The sequence below is a fragment of the Ambystoma mexicanum genome, chromosome 2p (assembly GCF_040938575.1).
Source record: "Ambystoma mexicanum isolate Mex_15411 chromosome 2p, UKY_AmexF1_1, whole genome shotgun sequence".
NCBI classification, from domain to species: domain Eukaryota; kingdom Metazoa; phylum Chordata; class Amphibia; order Caudata; family Ambystomatidae; genus Ambystoma; species Ambystoma mexicanum.
In genome coordinates, this window is record NC_090923.1 from 534,240,850 (window position 1) to 534,263,995 (window position 23,146).

Consider the following 23,146-nt stretch of genomic DNA (forward strand, 5'->3'; position numbering starts at 1 on the left):
TCATAAATACACATATTCAATGGCTGCAGCATGCACCATAGAAGTACAACATTTTGTATCTGGTAATTTTGGATAGTAAAATGATGAATGCGACCGTATCAGAGTTTTGAGTAATGTTAAACATGGTTTAAATAGCTAACGATTCAAGACTTACTACACAATTATGTTAATACAAACAATACATATGAAGACCCACAATGCATCCAAATCAGAGGCTCGTACGGGAAAACTAAAGTAAGGAAGAAAGAAACAACATTTCCAGAAAATGTCAATAACCTTAAAGTTTATCTTCATGTATACAAATGAAATGTATGTTTGTAGCCTGCGTATTGCCCTGTATACGTGTGAAATGAGCTGAGACCAAACCCTAAGGAAAGTGTTTTAAGAGCATACGACATGTTGGGACCCCCCCTAAAACTTTGCACCGCCTGGAAGAAACCACACCAAACTTTGCTAAATCATTCAGCCGGGCCATATACTTCTTTTGCAAAGTTTGGTGAGGATTCCTCCAGGGGGGCAAAGTTATAAGCCCCCCAAAAAGTGCTCTTTCTATGAGTTGAGCAACTTAACCATAACTACAGGGCCACTAGCGCAGGCCCTGTAATTAATATATGCATATATATGGGAAAGTAATTCCTTCTCTCCTGAAGGGGATAGCACTCCAAGAACAATGAAAACGCCAGCAAAATACTTCTTCCACCATCAATACCAAAACAGATATAGCGTAGAATCCTTAAAATATCCAGTTTATTTGGGCATCAGCCAACAGTTAAGAAAACACGGTACTACGCGTTTCGCAGCTACCTTGCTGCTTGAAGTGCGTTTACAATTTGTGCATATATACAGACATGTGTCACTCTCTATGGTTATTAACACATCAATCTTTATTTTTCACTTATATTTTTTTTTCTATTGTGTTATAGTTCAGAAGAACTTTTCACAAATCATATAAAAAATCATATCTTTGATGTATGTGAATTTTAAAAGCGCCCACCATTCAGTACATGACATCCACTGGTTCATTATAGAAGTAATAAATGTGCAACCAAGAGGAGGTAACAGAGATCTAAAGCTAAGACAAACAGAACAGAAATGGATATACTCCCTAGACACTGTAAGAAACGGATTAAATATCTCCATTGAGTGGTCCCTTTTTATACATCACAAAAGGTGAACAAGATATATGAGTCGCAAGTTCTTTTACAATATGTACCCTGTGAAATATGTAACATTCTATAAGGGTCTCTGTGGGAATAAGTGATTAGTATATAACGGCGAGAGAGATGGATAACAGCCGGCATATATGCCCACGAGGGGAGATAGATAGAGAGATAATGCACACATTGAATAAATGAGGTATCCACTAAAAGGGAATTTAATGCTGTTACCTTTGATCATTTTTGGTCCAACTAGAACACGCCTCGGGCGGCCCCTGATATAGAGAACCCTATTGGGCAGTAACAGTACCCACACGGGACTTAAGATCGAGTAAAAGGTGAATATCCAGCTTGCTTAATGTGTAATACTGGTATATTGCGCATTTTTGCTTTATTTGATTATCAGCGACACTAAACCAAAAGAAAGTGGTATACCTTTAAGAGAAGGGTTGCGGATCACGTGATATCACGTAGATACGCGCGTAAAATCATGTGACATGACCACTACTTAAAATGGACCAAATGCGACAGTAGGCCCGCAGCTTTATCGAGCAGCAGACGTTCATCGCGGCACGCCCGGCTTCAGATACACTGTGCACGGGACAACAGCCGGCATAGATGTACCCATGAGGTAAGAGAGAGGGACAATGGACACATTGAGTAATGCGGTATCCATTAAAAGGGAATTTAACGCTGTTCCCCTTTGTGCTGGTTTATTTAGAACACGCTTTTGGCGGTTCCATGAAGGGTGACGAGAGATAAAATCCCCCAATAGAAATAAAGGAAATTTCAAGACAGTGGACTTGATCACTCGGGTAAGCTTCACTCAATTTTAAACAAGAGAATGTTGAGGTGATCACCGATATTCCTGTGATAAGTAATGGTGGCTTCTCTCCTCCTGTTACAGAGCTAAGCTACAAACTAGTAGGGAGACCACCCTGGCTCGTGACATAGAGAACACCATTGGGCAGTAATAGTGCCCACACGGGACTTAGAGGAAGTAGCCCGATCGGAAAGAAATTGAAGATCCAGTAAAAGGTGAGCGTTCAGCTTGCTTAAATTAATAATTGGGTGATAGGTAAACATATAGGGACATTTGATAGGAATATTAAAACATATCCCTCCCCCCCTTTCAGCAAAAGTTTTTTATGTCTGTGCTGGAAAGAGACGGTCAGCCCAAGGAAATTAAGCTTTAAAGGCTAAAATGCATGTTTGCAGACACATGAAATGGAGAGAACAAACCATATTGAATATGAGAGAAAGTGTAGTAGTGGATAATTTAGACCACTTGAGTATTAATGCATCCCTGCTGTCTATATTGGTAATAGAGATGAAGTTGTAATAGATGTATCTGATGTATTTTTTGCATAAAAATGTTTTACTTGTTTATGTTCTAAAGTGGAAATGTTTTATTTGTCTTTTAGAAAGATTGTACATTACGGCAAACCGTTAAGGGTGTGAAAACCAGAATATGAACAAAAACCTAAGTGCCCTGAAGACAGCACCAGCAGGATTTGCAATAGGGATTACTTGCCTTGCCTATTCTTAAAAGATATATTCCCATGCTGGTCCTAGAAACACATTTCTATAAAAGTGTTGGCACAGTCCGTTTGGCCCAGAGTAATTGGGAAGGGCTTAAATAAGAGCGGGGTCTTTTCTATAAAAGAGAATACACCCCAATAAGGCATAGAAAAGGTTTTTTTAAGCATATAGTTCTATGCTGTTAGTCGCAATGAAGAAAGATGTACACACAAAATTGATTGTTGAATTGATGTTTGGAACATTTTTAACGTTGTATATTGGAATTGTCAAATTGGTATGATAAATATTAAAATATGTGTATTTTCTGATAATTAAATGGTGAAGTGCCCTTTTGTTTGGGTTTAAGAATGCAAAAAATTAAGTACATATACATCTAAGTTGACTCACTCTGTCCGGCAAGGGAAGGAAGCTGATTAGTGGGATTTCTTGTAATTGGTGTTTCATTATCCTCACCCACTCAGCCCCTAAAAAGAGGATAGGCACAGCTCACGTAAAACTCAATGTGAATAAAACCTACATACATCAATGATACAGTTTCAATTTCGAATAAAATAAGAACAGAAATTACAAAGATAAGATAACAGAGGTGACAAAACAGATATCCTAATCTTTGCAACTTAATTCCATGGTCATACATAAGAGATCTCCTATATATTTATAAAGATAATACAAAAACATAAGCATAAAAGAGCAAACAAGACATTTAGTGTACAGACAATTAATGTTCCTATTTCACATTAGCCAAAAGAGGAAGCAAAAAGGAAAATACAGACATAGTGCCGCATCCTAGGAAGTTCACAGTGCACTTTTAGTTCAGCTAATAGTTTCACATTTTCTTCAAACTCCCTAAGACAAAAATTTGCCACCTTCCATATCTGAGTAGTTGCTATTATTAAACTCCTATTCCAACCTGCTAGACATCTTAACCAAAAATGTTCACTGGCAATATAGCTCAAATCATATTAATATTTTGCAAAGTATTTCTCATATATAGGACTCATGCTTTTGCAACAGGTAAGCACATGTCTAATTGTTTCATCCTCTGTTTCATCACAGCACAATCTGCAAAACCTCCTTCCAACAGGTATTTTTGACCAACCTCCCTGTACCCCCAGAACATTAAGACAGTTAAGCCTCATGTCCAGAATTATTTTATGGTTTGTCTTGGAGGGCAGCAGCTTTAGATAGAACTGTGGTTTCTTATAGAGAAAAGGTAGTTTATAGAATGAACATAGGGAGCTATTTTCCTTAACCCTATCATTACTACAGACCCAGTCCCACTTTTCCAGCGAGTTTTTCAGGGCCTTCAAAACCACCCCCTCACCATATTCCCATTTTGTGGTGAATGCAATTCTCTCAAAAAGATCCAGATTTTTCTTCTGAAAGATATTCAGAGCAACTATGTTTCCACACCTAAATCCTTTGCCTAAGATATGCAACAACGTGCCTTGACGTGCATACATTATCTTAACACATAGCTTTGCCCTATTGTATTCTATTTGCGCAGATAATGAGATCAGCCCCATTTCTTACTGAATGGCCTGTATTGGTGTGTAATTAGAGAGACCAAGTAGTATTCTCCATATCAGACCCTCCGTCACATCTGCCCAATTAGACCAATCACAGAAGGAGGCTTCCAATGCATACCGAAAAATGGAGACCAACGTTTGCTTATATATATATATATATATATATATATATATATATATATATATATATATATATATATATATATATATATATATATATTACTGACTCCCAATAGACTAAAACCAGCAGTTTCTTTTAAAGAAGGTCATAACACCTGTAAGCGTTGCCATTATTTTGGTTATTTTTCTAAGTTGAACTAAAGAGTTCATTTTCTTTCTTTCACCACATATCTCCTGGCCCAGATATTTATAGCTGGTAACTCTCTTAATACTTCCAAGGGTGCAAGATATAGAATTTGTTTTACAATAGTGCGATCCAAAAGCCATAAATTGTGTCTTTTTCTAGTTGATGGTAAGGCCGTTGATTTTAGCATACTCACACAGGGCTGCCGCACTATTACAAATACCCACATAGGTCTTGTCCATAATTATAATATCTGCGTAGCAGATCCATCCCACCTTATGTGTCCCAATTTTTGGAAAGGTCATTTTTTCTTTGAAGATTCCCCCATAGTCACCTATTGTCAAGAAGGTAAACCCACGGAATACATAATTTGAAAATAATTTGTAAGGTTCCTCAGTTGCTTGATCCATCTTCTGCACAGTGCTGGAAATGGAAACAGAATTTACTGGGGGAACCCTCTCCTCCTTGGAGGGGCAGAGCTGTGGGTGCAGGGGTCCGGGACGAAGGGTGTGGCCCCAGGCCAGATCGCAACACACTGTATTATCTTCATAGAACCCAATCCTGGTGATTTGCAAATAATCAAAGAGCATTATGGGAACAAATAAATGTCTACAATTTTAAATTTGAAACATATATATTCAGAAAGAAACCCTTTTATGTGAATAATAGAAGTTAGACCCTGCTTGCTTAATCATAATACTCACCCTAACAAAGAGATCTCTATAAATTGTAGGTCATATATACTAATTTGGACAGGTGCAGCCCTGTATGTGTCTGTATTCAGTCTCCTGTGCTGAGTCTCCTGAAAAGTGTGGCTTATCTGTGTGGTAACACTGCTTCAAAACAGATCTGGTGGGTAGTGCCTTGGCTATCCTCTAGCCCTGGGGATATCAACAAAATTATCAGGCATGCAAGCCACCTGTGGTTCAATGAGCAGACAGCTTTCAGAGGAGTAGTTGCTTTCAGAAGAGTAGGCAGTGCTCTGTTCCAAGTCTTCTGAAAGCAGGACCGTATGTTGAAATGTGGGATCTGGGAGTGTCCTGTATTAGCAAATTAACTATTTCTGAGACTGATCCAATGGGTAACATTAAGATGCTTATGCCCTCGTGACTGGCGGGGGATTGGCTAAAATTGTAAAAGCTTTCCCTAGATCCCAGCAGGGAAAAGTTAGAGCAGGGGGAGGGGAGCGAACAGCTAAAGCAATGTGTGGAAAGCAGCAAGCCAGGAATAGGCACGCTCTAAAATGAGTGAGTTTCTTCTCTTTCCACTACCACACTCATAAACTGTGTTTTAAACAGAAAAATAAAAAAAGTATCTTAAGAGATTACCTTATTCCTTTCTCCGCTTGAGATGACACTGCGTGGCAGCAGGTGGGAACGTCACACCGACTTGTTAAGGGATTTCCATAATACGTCTGATGACCCTGCGTTGTCTCCTTTCCAACGATGCTGAAAGAGCAAAGAAAGAGGAGTATTTCTGGCTGTTCTACTCAGCTACTGTAGTAAATGATCTACAGGTTGCTGCCTCTATAGGGGGTTCGGCCCCTCACCCACCACATTGTCCTAGAGGGTGGGCCTAAAATCTCCAGCCCCATGTATACTATGCCAGTGGTGGCAAGTACAGTTTCCGAACAAGGGTCAGACTGGGACAACAAATAGTTCAGGACACCCAAAAAAAAGTGGCCTACCCCTCGCTTCAAAAAAAGTGACCCTCTAACCATCATCCGTGAATCACATCCATTCACGACTTTACAGAAAATGTTACTTATGGAGGGTTCATGTGTCTATTACATTACAACACAACTAATAAAATAACATAACTTTGCATACAAGAATGGATCACCATATGTATCATTAATATCTGTGTGTATAGATCCATATTGTCAAATTACTATGAATGCAAGTAGACGTCTAACATGCTATTGTATAGCACTTACACTTAAGCTCTTTTTTATAGATCAAATATTCATACAATATCACCCAACCTGTATTGGTACTCATTTATCAACCTCAGAAGGATGAAAGGTTGAACTGGCCTTGCTGGGATTCAAACCTGCAACCTGCAGATCACACACACATTGCAGCAGCGAGTGCTCAACCCACTGAGCTATCATATCAGCTATATTAAAATGAGCAATTATTCTGTAGTGGATACTATTAAACTGGTAACTGAGATTTAACAGCGGACCATTTAAATTCTGTTGATTATTTCGCAATCACTAGCTATGGACATCATATATTGATCTAGATATATGTAATCCAAGGATGATTTTCACCTACCCCCCTCTTATCTGAAAATTACCCCAAGATACCTTTTCATACTAATATTCAGTTCTAAGAGGGCCTGCTATGATACCACAGTGCTTTTAAGAGCCCCATTTCCTATGGGCTCCTGTAATAAGAACATTCCCCATCGAAAAACCACACCCAAGCTGAGCGAACAGTGTTAACCGAACTGCAGCTGCCAACAGCACATCATTGCTCTCTTGCACTTATCCTGCTCGGTCCCACTAACCCACCCCCACCCCTTTGCTTTTCAGATCTGTCAGAGCGCCAGGGGACAACTCCGGTGCACGGTACAAATATCCTTTAGCATAACATAACATCTAAGAGACCCTGTTATAGCGCCAGTCCCCTGAGAGTTCCTGTGATGAGGGCATTCCCTTTGTAAAAGCTACTGTTCTTCGAACAGCCACTCCTGATGGCCCCCACCAAGTAACATTCCCAGAGATCAGATGTATGTTTGTAATGTTACAACCTCGAATAGCACCTTCTGACATTATTGTGGCTTTTTTGTGGCGGTGCTCGGTTCTGAAAGTGGAGGTCCCGGTAGTGGGAGCAGGTAAGGTGGAAACACTGATATGTTTTGTGCGTGCAGATTCAGAACTGTTCGGTGTCTGTGTGCTGTTGAGATTCTAGGTGAATTGGGTAAAGGTTTGTGTTGCCAAATAGACCCACAGTGTTGTGCTCTTTTGCGTACGAGCGCGATTCAAACTACGAGGGTCGGAGCGTAGCTAAGTGTGGGGGTGTAACATGGTGGGATGAGAGAGCAGATAAGAGTGCAAAGTGTGCTTGGAAAGCTGCTGTGTACAATGATGGGGGACCGCTGCTAGGTGTGTTTTAGCTGAGTGATGTCTGGATCAGAAGAGGTATTAAAATGCTGCTGAATTTCTTAATAGATGGTAAAGATTGGTAATTTGCGTCCTTGTCTGGGGAGTGAGGTTTGGATGTTATTGTGAATTGTTAAATCTGCTTTCCATAGATGCAAGCGTTTGTGCTGATGCTGGTCCAGGTGAATAAGCAGCACAGAGTATCCACGGGTACGGAGTCAGGGCCTTTCAAATTTTTTGTTTGACATGGGCCCTAAACATCGGCGGGAATTGGGGGCGCAAGCAGCCAGCTGCCACCGTGTTGGCTGTGTTATGACACAGCAACATTTTCTTTAAATAAGGACTGAAACGTGCGCTGCAGGTCTGGTGCAAATTTGGCCACATTTCAAGCCTGCATGCATCTACTTTTCACGCTTCAGAAGTTGGCAAAATAGGGAAAGCAGTGCACTCACAGGACATCGAAACGCCTTGCATTTCTAAGGAGGGTCGCACTGTCGCGATCAGCTATCAGTGTGTGTGTCCCAGTGTTTCAAGCACCAACGTCCAGAGCGGTCTGTGTGCACCTCACCAGCAGCATACATCTTAGCAAAGCATTGTGTTTCAGAAGCCAAAAGAAGCCCTTTCTTGGCCAATTATAATGTAATATCCCTCAATGGGAAAAAGGTTGCTGGACATTTTTCAAAGTGTATTTCTTAGAATTCACTGTGTTTTTCCGGAGAGAGGGACAACGCCATTGTTTAACAGCGTGCCCTCTGAGAACGAAAGAATCTGTTCAGTTGTGAGGTAAGATATAAGGAAACATATCCCACTGTTGCATGCCAAATATAACTGTATGATGATATTGTAATGATACCTTGATTACTCCCCGAGTGAAGGAAGTAATGGGAACTGTCATACCATGAAAGTGATTCAACTGAAACTATATCCATTGTCAAAAGTAATACATGCAGAAAGACTCATCCGACATGCTAGACCGCGATGATTCATTGGAATTCATGCATTGCATTTCACATGTTTTTTTAAATATCTATCTATCTGTCTATCTCGCTGCATAGCTATTTCTTTATGTATGAATGGAAATAGTTGTCTTCCTGCCTCTATTTCTCACGCTCTGTGCGTCTATTTGTTTCGCTATCGCTACATCCTGTCTCAATTCATTGCTTTGACTAGTTTGCATTCAAACTTTAAAACTAGCAACATTTTTTTATTTTATTTATTTTGGACTTGTAAAGCGCCTGGCAGCCCGGAGGCATCGCGGCGCTGTTTCAAGAATTTGACTTAGTTACAAGGTGGGGTGATACATATGTTATACATTGCTTACAGTCAGTATTATATGCATTACAGGTTGGCATCCAGCTATAGTTAAATGTTAAATGTTAAAGGTATTTGTACCGCGCACCGTCACCAACAGAATTGGTCCCCAGGCGCTCAGGCGGATCTGTAAACGATAAAGGTGGGATGGGTTAGTAAGGCGAAGAAGGGAGTAGGATAGTGAGAGGAGTGGTGTTCTGTTGGCAGCTTCAACTCAATATACACCGGGTGCTGAGCTTTGGTGCGGGTATCGGATCGGAATCATTCCGCGTGTGCTGTTGTTCCGGTTTATGTGTTGTTGCAGTGTTGTGAAGTGCGTGCCGCTTGTTGTGCGAGAGAAGGTTGTGTGAGTTTTTTTGAGTGAGATAAGTATGCAGAGTTTGAGCTTATATTGGTTAGTGGGTTACCTGACCTTTACTATGCTAACATTCATAGTTCTGTCTGAGTGTGACACCTGTTGGCCCTCACATTCCCATCTAGATGCGGCGCAGGCCAATGTTTAGGAATCCATCCAGGTGTGGTCATGCCAACCCTCACACCCCCATCCAGATGCGACACAGGCTAGTGTCTAGAGACCCCTCCAGGTGTGGGCAAGCTAACATTCACAACTCCATCTGAGCGCTACGCAGGCCGGTGTTCACAATTCTAGGTGTGGCACATGTTAGCATTCACGGTTTTTCTGGGCGCGGGCATGTTATCCTTCAATCGAACCTATCCAGATGCGACGCAGGCCAACGTCTATCTCGATGCGTCTGCCGGTCTGGGTATGTTCGTCCAGTACGTACGAGGGGGAGAGTCACTTGGGGCTTTCGTCTGGGTCTAGGTATATGGTCAGTCTCTGCAGCCTTCCTTTGTGGCTATTTTCCATGATGTCTTATGCTCTGTCAAAAGGTTGATTCTTTGGCTCGAGTGTTTGTCCAATTTGAGAGTTGGAGTTATTTTCGTCATTGTGTTAATGTCTGGGCTTTCTAGTGCGTCTCCGTTGTGGTTACTCTTTGAAGAGCCATGATTTGAGCAGTTTCCTGAATGCTAGGTGGTTTGTTGTATTCTGTATATTCTTAGGTAGGTCATTCCAGGTTTTGGGTGCCTGCCGTAGTGGCAGATTATACGAACAGCAGGGTGTTTATTGCTTTTCTGAAAGTTGTGTGGGATTCAATGCCGCCATTTGCCAGCTCAGAGGTCTTTTTTAACAATTTGTTTTACAATGATAGTAAGTACAGACAGTGTTTGGATATGTTAAAGAATAAAAACAAAAACATCCAAGGCACAACTATTTCCTAACACACCTGTGCCGTGTCGAGCCAGCAGCGCACCACACACTGTAGCCAGTGGTCGAAGTGTATGAAAAGAAGTAGTGGAACTATGTTCCCTACTGGCCTGCACCGCTCCCCACAAACCCCATTGCCACGCACCCTCTCACGCGCAATATAAACCCCAAAACACATGTGCCTGCTGTTTAAGGGATCGCTCAGTGCAGTGCACTGACAGTGAAAGTTTCAACTTCTTCCTACATTTTTATTTTAAAATGAAACCATTCCGTAAAGGTTTCTTTTTAAAATAAAAGTATAGGAATGGTAAAACATAATTAAAAGAAGTAGCGGACCACCGCTCCTGACTGCTCCCACCCACTTCAACCACTGACTGTAGCCCCCAACAGTATCAACATATCTGGGGTACTAGATGATACTTCGCCAGCACATTAGGGGTGATGGTCGGATGCACTACTATGGCAGAGGTATGATTTAAAAAAAATGACATAATATACTAGTTATGTATCCTTCAAACACGCAATCCTGGTTATTTCGCTCTAATCTCAAAGGTGACACATGGAGCATGGTGAGAATCTATGTCTATGCACAGAAAATAGGGTGAAAGCACTTCTTCCGATAGTAAAGTCAAAGTGACAGAAAACTGCAGACAAAATCCATACAGAAAGGATGGGCAGTTTGGGCACCCCTACAGCTACCAAAACTAGTGTGCAGCAGAGCCGACAATAGCGCTCAGATCTAGCGTAAAATGAGCCTTTTGTTGCTAGCACTTCACTGATATTACATTTCAGTAGTAGATAGTGGCGTATTATGGCGCTGTTTGGAAAGGCGTCCATCTATGACAGTTTCGACAAGCAGACAGTTCTGTATTCACAATATGGACCACTGTGGCTTTTGGTGCAGAGATTAATCAGGCTCTGATCATATTTGCTTCAACACAGTTTTTAGCCTAGATTTAACCAAATAATAATTGCCTAAGAAGGAAATATTCATGCAGCCTATCTTCCATTTGGAATGAAAAGATATCATTGTGCCTAGGGTCACTAGTGCATTACAAGTGTCTAATCGAAGGTATGCAGCAAAGAAAGTAACCATTGCGGTGCCATTCTGGAGGAACCGCGCATGTTCACAGCACATTACCACTCTCTGATCGATGTCCTGGTCTATTCCATTGAGATCAAAATCAAGGTACAGGTACTCAATAGACAGTGTACGGGGCATTCGAAACAAGATATGTAAAATGCATGAATCCAGGAATGGAGTTTTGTTAAATAGGGTATTACCCAAATTGACCTTTTACAATTGACATTTTGCTTGATTGAGCTAGTTATAGTTGTCCTAGTTGACCTTTTGCACAATTGATCTTTATATTATTTTAGTTATTTTATATATGTATTGGGTTGGTTTTGGATTATAAATAATATAAGGGGATTGGGTGAGGTGTTGCAGGGGGTTTTGGATTGGGTGAGGGGTTGCGGTGGGTTTCCCCCCGCATATATGTCTTAATTGACCTTCTAAATTAGGTCAATTCTCCTGAGGTCAATTCTCCCGAGGTCAATTCTGAAATGGTCAATTAGTATACAACCGCTAAACAGCGGTGGCCCCAGACTTTAACGCCATAATAAAGAATCAGAAGGACCTTTGTTCGATATAATAGCAGAACAGTTGAAATCGAGATGCCCCCCTGGCAGCCAATGTAGGAACTAATAGCTCGGACAGCTATCATGCACTTGTTTCTTGTTGTAAGCCAGCAGGTAGACCATTGAAGAGTGTTATCCATGCATAGCCCAATATATTTGTAAGAACAAACACATTAAAGGTTAGAGTCATTGAGAACAGCATAGTTTTGCTCTTGGCGATATTGATTAACAAACCATTTAAGTCTGCATACCCTCCAAGCGCAGTTACCAGGGTCTTCAGTCCTTTTGGAGTGTGATCAATTAGAAGAAGGTCATCGGGATAGGCGAGCCAGCTGGTTAAATGGGACCATACTTTTACTGGAAATGTGTGGAGTTTACAGAAAATATCAGGGAGATCTGCTAGATACAAGTTAAAAAGGGTTGAAGCAACTGTGCATCCCTGTTTCACTCCCCGATGAGTCGACATCGAGGTAGAAAGCCTACCCTCAGCATCGAGACATATTTTTACTGTCGTATCTGTGTGGAGAAACATCAACATTTTTAACAAACTAGAGGGAATGTTCCATTCAGCCAGTTTTTTCCAGAGTCTATTCCTCAAAATAGCGGCGAAGGCTGCGGAAAAATCAATAAATGCACAGTATATGGCACTATCTCTCCGTATCCATGTGTTGAAACAGAAAAATTGATATGAGGCCGGGAAGCCCAAAGGAAACACACCAACACAGGTTACAAAGGACATACAAAGCGCTTTATTCAAAGATACAACAATTACCAAAAGTCAATTGACATACGGATAGCTATTCGGCTCTCAGAGTAACAGAACGAACCATCAACGGTAGTTCGCCGTGTTAGTGTGAGAGACCGTACATTGGGATACTCGGTTTTTATACTTTTTTATCCAACTCTGGCCAACCCCCTCGCGGGATAACCATTCTCAGAACCAGGCCTAGAGTTCGTTGCCAGGTCGATCCCATAATATATGCATTTGATCAGTTCCGCTGATACAGTTGTTCATTTACACATAGGTCAGGGATAGGACAAGGTCTCAGTTCGCGACCCCAACAAGTGGCCTGCAGGCATATTACTTATTCATGTGTGCGGAGGTCACAACAGCCAGAACCCCACTCGAAATGTCATTCGGCCTCCATTTTGTTGTTCAGGGTGACTTCCACACTACAAGAGAACCTAAAATGGCGGCTAAATCCAAGATGGCGATTTACACAATACATTAAGGTCAAGACCTTGCCGCGGAATCTATGTACACGATGTTTTTAGACAACTTGGCGTAGGCCAACATACATTCAAACAATGCGATAGGAGGTATAATATTATTTCGATTTCCACACATGCATACTTGACTGATGCCAATAAAATGAGCAGATTATGGGTGTGGGATGCTTGTTGACAAAGCCCATTTGATTTGGTGGCAATATATTGTTTTCATTGATCCATAGGGCCAGCTCCACAAGTACAACTTTAGCAAAGATCTTTGCTGGATGTCAAGCATTGCCAGCATTCTGTAGTTGACAGGAACATTCCAGGGTCCCTGTTTGTGAATGGCGAGTATGTGGCCTCTAGTTTTTCAGATGGGTGCTGATGGAATCAGGTGCACATATCCTTGTAGGACATCACAGATCGCTTGGTGTGAACATCCGGAGTGTCTATTAAGTTAGTTTAACCTGAGCAATCAAGATACAATGTTTACACCCTGAACTATTGTGCAACAATCACAAGTTAAGTCTTTATAGATTATTCTTATAAGACCGACTGGCATTGGCGTTAAAGACTTAGGGCCTCATTACGACTTTGGAGGTAGCCATGGCGCTGCTACCTCCAAAATCGTGTCCGGGTCCGGTCTGGTGGATAGGGGACTTACCGGGACATTCCGCCCTAGGCAGACCCGGTAAGTCCCCATTCCAAAGGCCATTCCCCATTCCCATTTGAGCCCCCATAGGGCTCAATGGGAAGGCGCTAATAAAGGGCCCGCTAATTGCGGGCCCATTATTAGCTCCAAGGTCCCTTAACGGGACCTGTAAAGAACGTGTGGTCAGACCACACGTCCTTTACTGTTCCCACTAAGGGACCTCAGAATTGGGTGGTAAGGGATTACCGGCACCGGTCTCCTTACCGGTGCCCGGTATCCATTACCGCCCACCTCGGAATGAGGCCCTTAGACAGTCATCTTGTTGGACTAATTCCTGCTAAGCTGCTATCTAAATAGGGCGTGTTACTTCCCAATTAACCAATTCCACTATTGTAATCTACTGCATAAATCATTACATTTGTCCTGAAAATGTATACTTTAGGTGCTTCAGGGTGTAGCAGGAAGATTCATTTTCACCACATGCAGAAGGCAACGGGTACATTTAACAATAACAACATTTCTGGCCTCAGGGATATCAAAGCATTTCAAACTCAAGACATCTTCAGAAAAGGTCCTGACTATTTTAGGAAACATACCAGTAAGTGCAAACCCAGTGCCACATCACATAAGGCATTTTTTATGGTGCTATATTTTGGTTGGTGTAAATTAGACCAGGTGCAAATTTAGCTCTGTATCACATCAAATGTCGGTTCGCTGGTAATGTATTGAGCTACGATTATGTTAACTTTTGTTCTTATGTAACAAGCCAAAATAAGGTAGATTGGTGCTTAAGTGTGCAGTCATAATGTCGAAAAAAAAATGTCGAATGACAAAAATGTCCAAAAAAAAATTTAGAAAAAAAAAGTTCAATATATTATTTATTTATTTATATGTATTTTTTGGGTTTGGTAAGTATAAAAATGGGTAAAGTATAAAAAATAAAAAAAAGGGCGGGTTGGAGAAAAAGTTTGAGAAAAAAACGTATTGAAAAAAACATTTGACATTTTTTTTTCCACATTATGACTTTCGACATTTTTGTTTTCGACCAAATGACTATAAACCAGGTGCTTAGGTGAGAAAAGGTAGCCCCGGAGTGATGGCTAAACAGTTGTGCAAAGGTGGGGGGCTGGGTAGGGCACGCTGACATTGCAAGTTGGGGGAGGGCAGTGAGGGCAGCAGTGAATTTCAAGGGGAATAGTTGGGGTTTGCAGTTTTAAAATGCTTGGTAGCCTGCACAGTGTATGCATTCTAGGCAAAGCATTGGCCAATACACACGACTATTACACAACCTGCTATGCAGGGGACGTGAGATGGAACGAGCCACAAAAAGATTTTGAGCTGGAATGTTAAGGGGCTGGTCAATTGTGTAAATACACAAAGATTGTTGCAAAAGCCAATCGTCTGGGGGCAAGAATAATCTTCCTATAGGAAACCCATCTAGTGGGGCACGTAGCCCAGAAGTGGCTCCCAGTTGGGGGAGACACTGGTATTACACCTCGTATCCCACTAGGCCGCGAGATGCAATGATTTTAATACATAAACCTTTGCAGTTTACTTGTCAGCAGACGATTGTTGATGATGGTAGGCGATTTGTACTTGTGCATGGGTACTTGTGTAAAAAGGAGGTAGTACTGCTCAATAGGGTTTACCTACAGTATTTCGAATGACATTTTTTCGAATGCCATAATGTCGAAAACATTTGACGGAAAAAAAAGAATTTCGATTGTCTTTTTTTTTTCTCGAAATTTCGAAATGGGGGGGTTCCCCCAAACCCCCCCCTTTGTTTTTGTTTTTAAACCCTTTTTTTACTCACAAAACCAAAAAATACATGTAAATTAAAAAAGAACACGTTCGATTATTTTTTTTTTCGGCCAAATGTTTTCGACATTATTGTCATTCGAAAAAATGCATTCAACATATTAACTGGCTACGGCTCAATAGCTATGGCCCGAACAACGATGACCCCAATTTCTACATGGACGTTTTTGACAGGCTTGCTGGGTTCCCTATGGCTGAGCTCCTCTGGGGAGGAGACTTTAGCATGAGAATGAATGTGCTCTTAGATATGTCCACTACCAGCCCATGTACTATCAACAAGGCAGCTTGCGCGAAAACTGAGGGGGCAAGGGAGCTGGGCATGGTAGATGTGTGGAGAGGGCGAGAGAAGGAGAAAAAAGAGTTCACTTAATATTTGACAGTGCATGGGATGCATTCCTGCATCGATGTGTGGTTTCTCTCGAAGTCCTTCTTACAGGCAGTAGTTGACTGTATAATATATCCAAGAACTCTCTCTGATCACACGTATAGATGTTGGAATGGGCATGAGGGTTTACTCAGACAGGGACATAAATGTGGTCTTTCGCGCCTTTTACTTGTGTTTATATCGACCTAAAGGAGACGCATCTAAGGCCGAAAATAAAAAGGTACCAAGAAGCCATACCAACCCTGCTGTTGTCAAGAAAGGCCCCAGAGGCCTTAGAGGCCCCGCTGATGGTGGAAGAAACTGAAGGGGCAATCATGGGACTACCTAACAGCAAGGCGCCAGGGATGGACGTATTGCTGACCCCATATCTACTTCAGACATGGGAATAGGCACTGAGTAATGGCCGTCTCCGGGAGTCTCTCCGGGAGGCCGTGATAACTGTATTGTTGAAAGCAGGAAAGGCCCCCAATGACTGTGCTTCATATTGTCCCCTCTCATTAATCAACGTTGACGCCAACATGGTTGCAAAGTCTATAGCAAACAGGCTACTGCTACTAATGCTGCGTTTATTCCATAATGGCCAATCTGGTTTTATACCTGGAAGGGACACGGCTTTAAATTTACGAAGGTTTTACAATGTAATATCACTTACAAGAAGCATTTGACACTTTGTACTGGCCCTTCCTATGTCAAGTGCTGAAAAACACTGGGTTTGGCCCCAAAGTTATACCATGTGTATAATTGTTATGTACGGCACCAATAGCCAGAGTCAATACAAATGGGATTCTATCTGAGGGCATCCCACAAGAGTAGTGGCATGTGGCAAGGGTGCCCTTTGTCCCCCTTATTTGTCACCCTGGTAATCAAACCGCTTGCTGACCTTGTGAGACAACAGCACAGCAGATGGTGTCTATGGTTGGGCGGACCTCCAACGTTAATATCCTTATATGTGGAAAACATATCATTGTATATCGGAGACCCCTCGTGGGATGCAGGCTCAGTCATTGCAACGGTATAGAAATTTGGGAGGTACTCAGGAATACACCTCAACAGAGATAAGTCAGATGTATTTCCGCTGTCAGACACCAATCTATGATCCACAGAAGTACATGGGTTAAGTATTGTGAAGTGCAACACAAACAAGTCCCAGTTTCACTGCGCCAAGTATAGCAAAATAAAAATCGGGAGTCCAAGTGATTTGTATGAAAGAACAGCCTTTGAAGTCCAAGGTTTAGTACAAGCAACAGCCTAACACGTGTTTCGAGCCTTCCACGTCTCTTTTTCTGAGGCTTGATAGGGATAGAGCCTGAAATTTAAGCTGAAGGGACAATGCCCAAAAAGTCCTCTGAAGGCTTCGCAATTGCGGTTAAAGCTGGTCGGCTGTTTAGACAGAATGAAAAATCACATTGCGAAGCCTTCAGAGTACTTTTTGGGCATTGTCCCTTCAGCTTAAATTTTAGGCTCTATCTAATAATATCCCTGTCTGAGCAGGTAGACAGCTGTTTCGAGAGCCAGAATCGCTATGCACATTATTCATTTGGGGCAATCGTGGGATTCGGATGGGATGGGCATCTATGACCTGGCCATGGGAAGAGGGCAGACTCAGAGCACCCCACATTTAACTATATTATTTAGTAGCACAAGGTCTCTATGCCGCATATTGAGAGGAATTGGAAGACCCCCCGCTGCTTGTGAGGTTGGAAAAGAGCAGGGCAGGTGCAGTTCCCTAATATACAGGGCTGAATATAAACCAAGAGAGAATCAGTAGATTTTCTCGAAATTACTAAGTAAGCCTGCGCTAGGCTCCGCAAGATGCAGGCAGTTGTAGCCTCATACAAAAGGTGGGCTCCCATCTGGGGGCAGACAGACCTGGATCCAACCTTAGACACCTCCATAGAAAAATGCTTGAGGCCAGCTGGCATAGCTGCTCTGGGTTGCATGTATGAGCAAGGAACGTTCATCGATTTGGAGAAGTAAAAGGGACATGTAGGCAATTTGCATTGCAAATGATGTATTATTGGAGAATGAGGGCGGCTTTCAAGGCTAAGTGGCCTTGTTTCCCGAAAGAGCCGCAGATCAAACTTGGGGAGTCAAACATACATGAGGCAAGGTTTGGAAGTAAAGCCACAAAATAGCAGTGTTATATAATCGCTTGCTTGGGGAAATTAAACAGGATTTCCACAGTGTTCTCTGAAAAAGTTGCAGTATAACCGAAAAAGTATCACACAATTCTGAATTTCGGCTAATCCAGTTTATGATTGCAAATAGGTTACACTACTCCCCAGTTAAGATCTGACTGTTTGGTAAAGATTGTATGGGAAAGTGCCCCAGAATTGCTGGCGATGAGGCAAACTTCTTGCAAATGCTATGTACCTGCCCACGTTTATCTGTATATTGGGATGGGGTTTGCAGCATGTTAAGGGAAGTTATTGGGCAACTGGTCCTCCTACTCCCATTGGTTTGTATTTTAGGCTTTGCTGGGAAAATGGCAGAAGAGAAGAGTAGATTTCTAAATCTAGGTCTACTGCTGCCCAAAAGACGTATCTGGATGGGGCGGACACTCCACGGACGTCCATTGGTTGGTGAATGGCTAAAGGATGTAACATGGGCAAATGACATGGAGGAGATTCATGGCACCCTTATAAATGCAAGGAGCAGGACCAAAGACATCTGGTCAGACTTTCCCCAACACCTCAGAGATCGTTGGGAGGGCGCTGAGGTGCCAAATGGGGACAATGTGAATAATTTGTCATCTTCCAACGCATAATTAGACCTATGTTACAATTGGTATATCTATGCGAAATGTGAGATTGCCTACTGAAACTGTTTTTTGTTTTTCTACCAAGCAAACTTACATAAAAAGTCCAAACAAAACAAGACTGTCAGGTCCTATCCACACACTAAATAGCCGAACAGGATATCGCCTCCCAATAACTGTCTTCCAGGTTTATGCAGCACAGGCATGGTCCGCTGCCTTATACGGCAGCCAAATCAGGGGGCAGGATCTCACCCCCTCTCTATCTACGATAGAAAATCAATTTATTTAAAAAAACTTCAACCTTCCTACTAGCACACCTACTATCACGCCACTCCTAGACACCGGTTTTAGAACACTTAGATTCTTCTCGCTGTGCCTAAACTCTTCGGCCAATCTGACCATATATAATAAGGCATTTCGAGATACGGTAGAATCTTCTTATGGTAAATCCTGGACACCGCATAGACAGCTTCACAATATACTGCAATGCATAGGGATGTTGCATCTTCTTACTGAAAATGCACCCATCACAGAAAAGTGCAAGCGCAATTAAAACCAATCTCGAGGTTTTGTTCTCGGAAACTTTGATTTCCGGATCCAACAATCTGTCAAGTTTCCCAGGCTATTTGATATTTAAAACCAAACCATATTCTGAGCTTTATCTTAAATGCATGTTCCCAAGCTCAAATAGGCCTCTCTATGGTAAGTTCAGACTTATTTTTCCTGTTACTGCATTTACTTACAAATGGTCCAGGGGTTCTACCAAGTTTTGCCCATTCTGTACCACTTTTTGCTATTTTGCCCAGTTTGCTAACCTAAGGAGTAGGTGGCTACATCCCATCTTCCTCAACTATCAAACATGTTCAATTTCTGATGTGTAGGCCCGATGCAATTCTACCACCTACGAGCATGTCCTCTTTGCAGTTTTCAGCCTTTTGCACAGGGCCTGGCATACTCGATCGAAAGCAATTTTATGAATTAATTTAATGGGACAGCTTTTTTACAAACTACACTTATGCAACATGATGTAATTACAGCAATATTCATGTATTGTAATAATTTGCACATTTAGATTTTATATACCGCATTTTTCCATGAAATAATGCTTTTATCACCAGTTAACCAATTATCAATTAATTGCTATTTTGAACAAGTAAGAACATATCTTGTTTGGACATATGTTGTGTCATGTGTGTATTGTACTTTTATGACTTTTGCCCGTCATAACGTTTTTGACTGACTGACTATCTGTCATTAACCAATGTTCTCAGGTGAGATAGAAATTCAGTTGGAATTCAAACCATGGCCTCATCAGAATGGCTTTCCTCAGTGTCTGTAATATTAGACAATCTTGATTTCCAAATGTTGGCATTATCAATGGGCAGAAGCCTGAACGTGTTGATAATTGACTGTTACATTTCATCTGAGGCCAAGATGGAGAAACTCTGTCTTCAAATGTTGTGTCATACCATTGTGGAATAGGCAATGCTAATAATTTGAATAACACCCCCTTGCTTGCACTTTATGGTGACTTCAAGTCTAAAAGATGAAGACAATGCATATGCTGTTGTCTGCTTGATTTTAGTGGATTTGCATAACCGACAGTGATGGTTTGGTCCTATGAACACAGACATATGACTGGAGACAACATGCCAGGATGAGCTCTGAACGTCCAGAAAACTTTACTTTTTTGGGCTATAGAGATAAATCACTTATTCACTTTTTTTTATTTCACTTCCAGGTTGGAATTTTATTTAAGATTTTAAGGTGATTAACATGCATTAAGCGATCATGCCTCATTGCTGTTGTCACGGAAATCTAATGGGGGAGTTGGTTCCTGGGAATAGCTGGAATCATTGTCCATCTAAGTATTGAAATAGGATTTCACAAAGGGATACACTTTTTGCCTGTTATAAGAAAGCAGTGTGAGGTCCTTCACTAATATCAACAACCTATATGAACACAGACATCAACGTGCAGAGGATAGCTAGCGCTACCCAGACAATTGCAACAAGTAAGGTTTCTCACTGAATCTGTGATTTCGGACTGGCCAGCTGACCTCACAGATGCGCCATTGATTTCAAAGATCCCAAATGCCCTGTGAAAGCTTTAGTCAAATAAAGTGACCTTAATAAACAGATTTTGTTTAGTCCTTAACAGGATTGAAAGGGCATTGTGAAGGGGAGCAAATCATTCATTAGAAACCTGTGAGTGGGTGTTAGGCAGAATCCTGTGCAGGTCCCTTGGGGACCACTGCAAAAAGATTAAGACTACAGGAGTAAGCCGTAAACCCAATTGGTAGCAGTCTGTACCACCCAGATTTACCTGGTAGCTGTGGCTGAGCAGTCAGACTTATCTCAAGAAGAGTAAGGCAGTATATAGAGTATACACAATAGGGCTAAAAACACAGTGGAACAAGCAAACACTGACCAGAGCTTTGTATCAAAAGTGTATAATTATTTATTTAACACACACTTTAGAAAATACACTTGCACTATAAGTCAAAGCAAGTTCAAAACACAATCAGAAAAGTATTTACACCTCCCCTAGCAATTATTAGAAAAGTCTAAGTTAAAACACCACTTTTTGTCAAAACAGAGGTGAGCGCGTAACTTAGATGGCACTCCAATAATTGGGGTAAAGGGGGGGAAAAAGGCAGGGCATAAAAATAAAACAGTTCTCAACACTTTTCTAAGTCCAAAGGAAGTCAATGAAGGCAGTATACACTGTAGAGCCAAAGTTCATAGGCCAGGCCCATTTTAAATGCACTAAAAGTCTTTGCAGAGTGTTCAAAAGAGGATGGGGTGATTCGAGAAGTAAAGTTAGAAGCTTGGCTATCCGGCCGCCGGGGTGCTTGGCACGGGTGATTCGACCAAGAGACGTCTTTGGAAGGCAAAAGGGGCGAACTGGTTGGTCCCACTGGCTCAGAGGAAGAAGACTCGTCCAGCAGAAGATCTTCTCTTGTTGTTGGGAAAGTGGTGAGGTTGTTGCAGCAGGGCTTCACTGGTGGTGTCGTCGTTGCAGATGGCTCAGTTTCTTCCCTCTTCGGATTCTTAGTCCTGTGGCGACTTCTGAAGTTCCAGTCCCAAAGGTCCTGCTTTTATGCCGAAAAACCCCCATTCAACAGCCTAGCTGTCACTCAAAAATGCTAAGTGGTGAGCCGGCCGGCTCACCACTGGCCCAATCAGAATAGAGTGCAACTTGAGTTGCTAAGGCAATGGAGTCCAGGGTGCCAATTCCCCTCCACACCCATCCTGTGGAACCCAGACAGAGTGGCACCATTTGGAGGGCTTCTGTGGAGAAGCCTGCCAAAAAGTGGAACAAAGGGCTCGACCTTGGTCAGAGTTACAGAGACGGACACGAATGCCATTTTAGAAATGAGCTCTGGTAAAAAGACCCAACCGTTGATTTAATATTAAATAAATAAACCGGCGGTATCTTTAACATTGCACCAAAAAGTGGTGCGTTTAAAATCAATGGGAAAATCCCATAGAGAATATTCCGGTGGAATATTTCACGTGGTAACCACTGCCACCGGCCAGAAACTCGACAAGGGGGGACTGGAGAGTGCCCCCTTGAAAACAGACCCAGGGGCAATATAATTAACCCCTTCCAGTACTTGCACAATATGATGGTTTGTACTAGTTCTGTTCACAATTTAGGACTAGTAAAGTCAATGGTGACTTTACATGCCTGGGAGACAGTAGTCAGTCCCAGGGTATGGAGTCTATGTTTGGGGGTCACTATGACACCCCTGTGTTACTGCACTGAGGGTGCTGTGTAACACACACATAACAAATAGATGATACCCTATGAAGCAAAAAGAAAACCCCATAGCCCACAAGCACACAAAGAGTCAAAGACATACCTCAAATCATGCCTAAGAGTTGGAGGAAAAGAGTCTCACTCTTAGCAGGAGAAAAAAACAAACCCCAAAAATCCAGCAAAGCTGCTGGGGGACTCACTAGGTTTGGGAAATTAGCCTTATAAGAGAATTCTCCCTAACACTCGCCCCCCCAGACTAAGGGACAAGAGGATTGCATCCACTCCGGGATGAATCTCATACCTCTAGTCGGTTACAAACACCCTAGAGAGACCATCAGCATTTTGGTGGTGACACCTTGACCTGTGTTTAATGGATAAATCAAAGGTTTTCCTTTGTAAGCTATATGACCTACAAATCCTTTGAGGAACATCTTCCTTGTTAAATTGTTAAATTTATAGGGGATCTGGTTGACCAGTCCCTCATAAGTTGGTACAACTTCTGAACCTGTGTTAGGATTTTTCAAGGGGTCCTTATAAAGGATTCCCTTAGGTCTAGAGGGGCCTCCAAGGTTCCTCACCGCCTCTCTGTTGGGAGCAGGTTGGATCTCAGGCCTCTTGGTTGGAGGGGTTGGAGTTAAGCAATGTACCTGCTTCCCATTCCTCTTAGATCTTACCTCACCTACTTTAGGAGTTTCA

General features: G+C 42.0%; 1 protein-coding gene across 5 annotated transcripts in view; it reads right to left on the reverse strand.

Moving 5' to 3' along the window:
• IQSEC1 (IQ motif and Sec7 domain ArfGEF 1) overlaps positions 1 to 23,146 on the reverse strand; it is a 3,055,115-nt gene that overhangs the window by 1,470,193 nt on the left and 1,561,776 nt on the right. For all 5 annotated transcript variants that reach the window (XM_069643967.1, XM_069643968.1, XM_069643965.1 and 2 more), the window contains exon 3: positions 5,861 to 5,980. In XM_069643967.1, the coding sequence (XP_069500068.1) occupies positions 5,861 to 5,980 (120 nt within the window). The remainder of the gene's footprint in view (positions 1 to 5,860; positions 5,981 to 23,146) is intronic.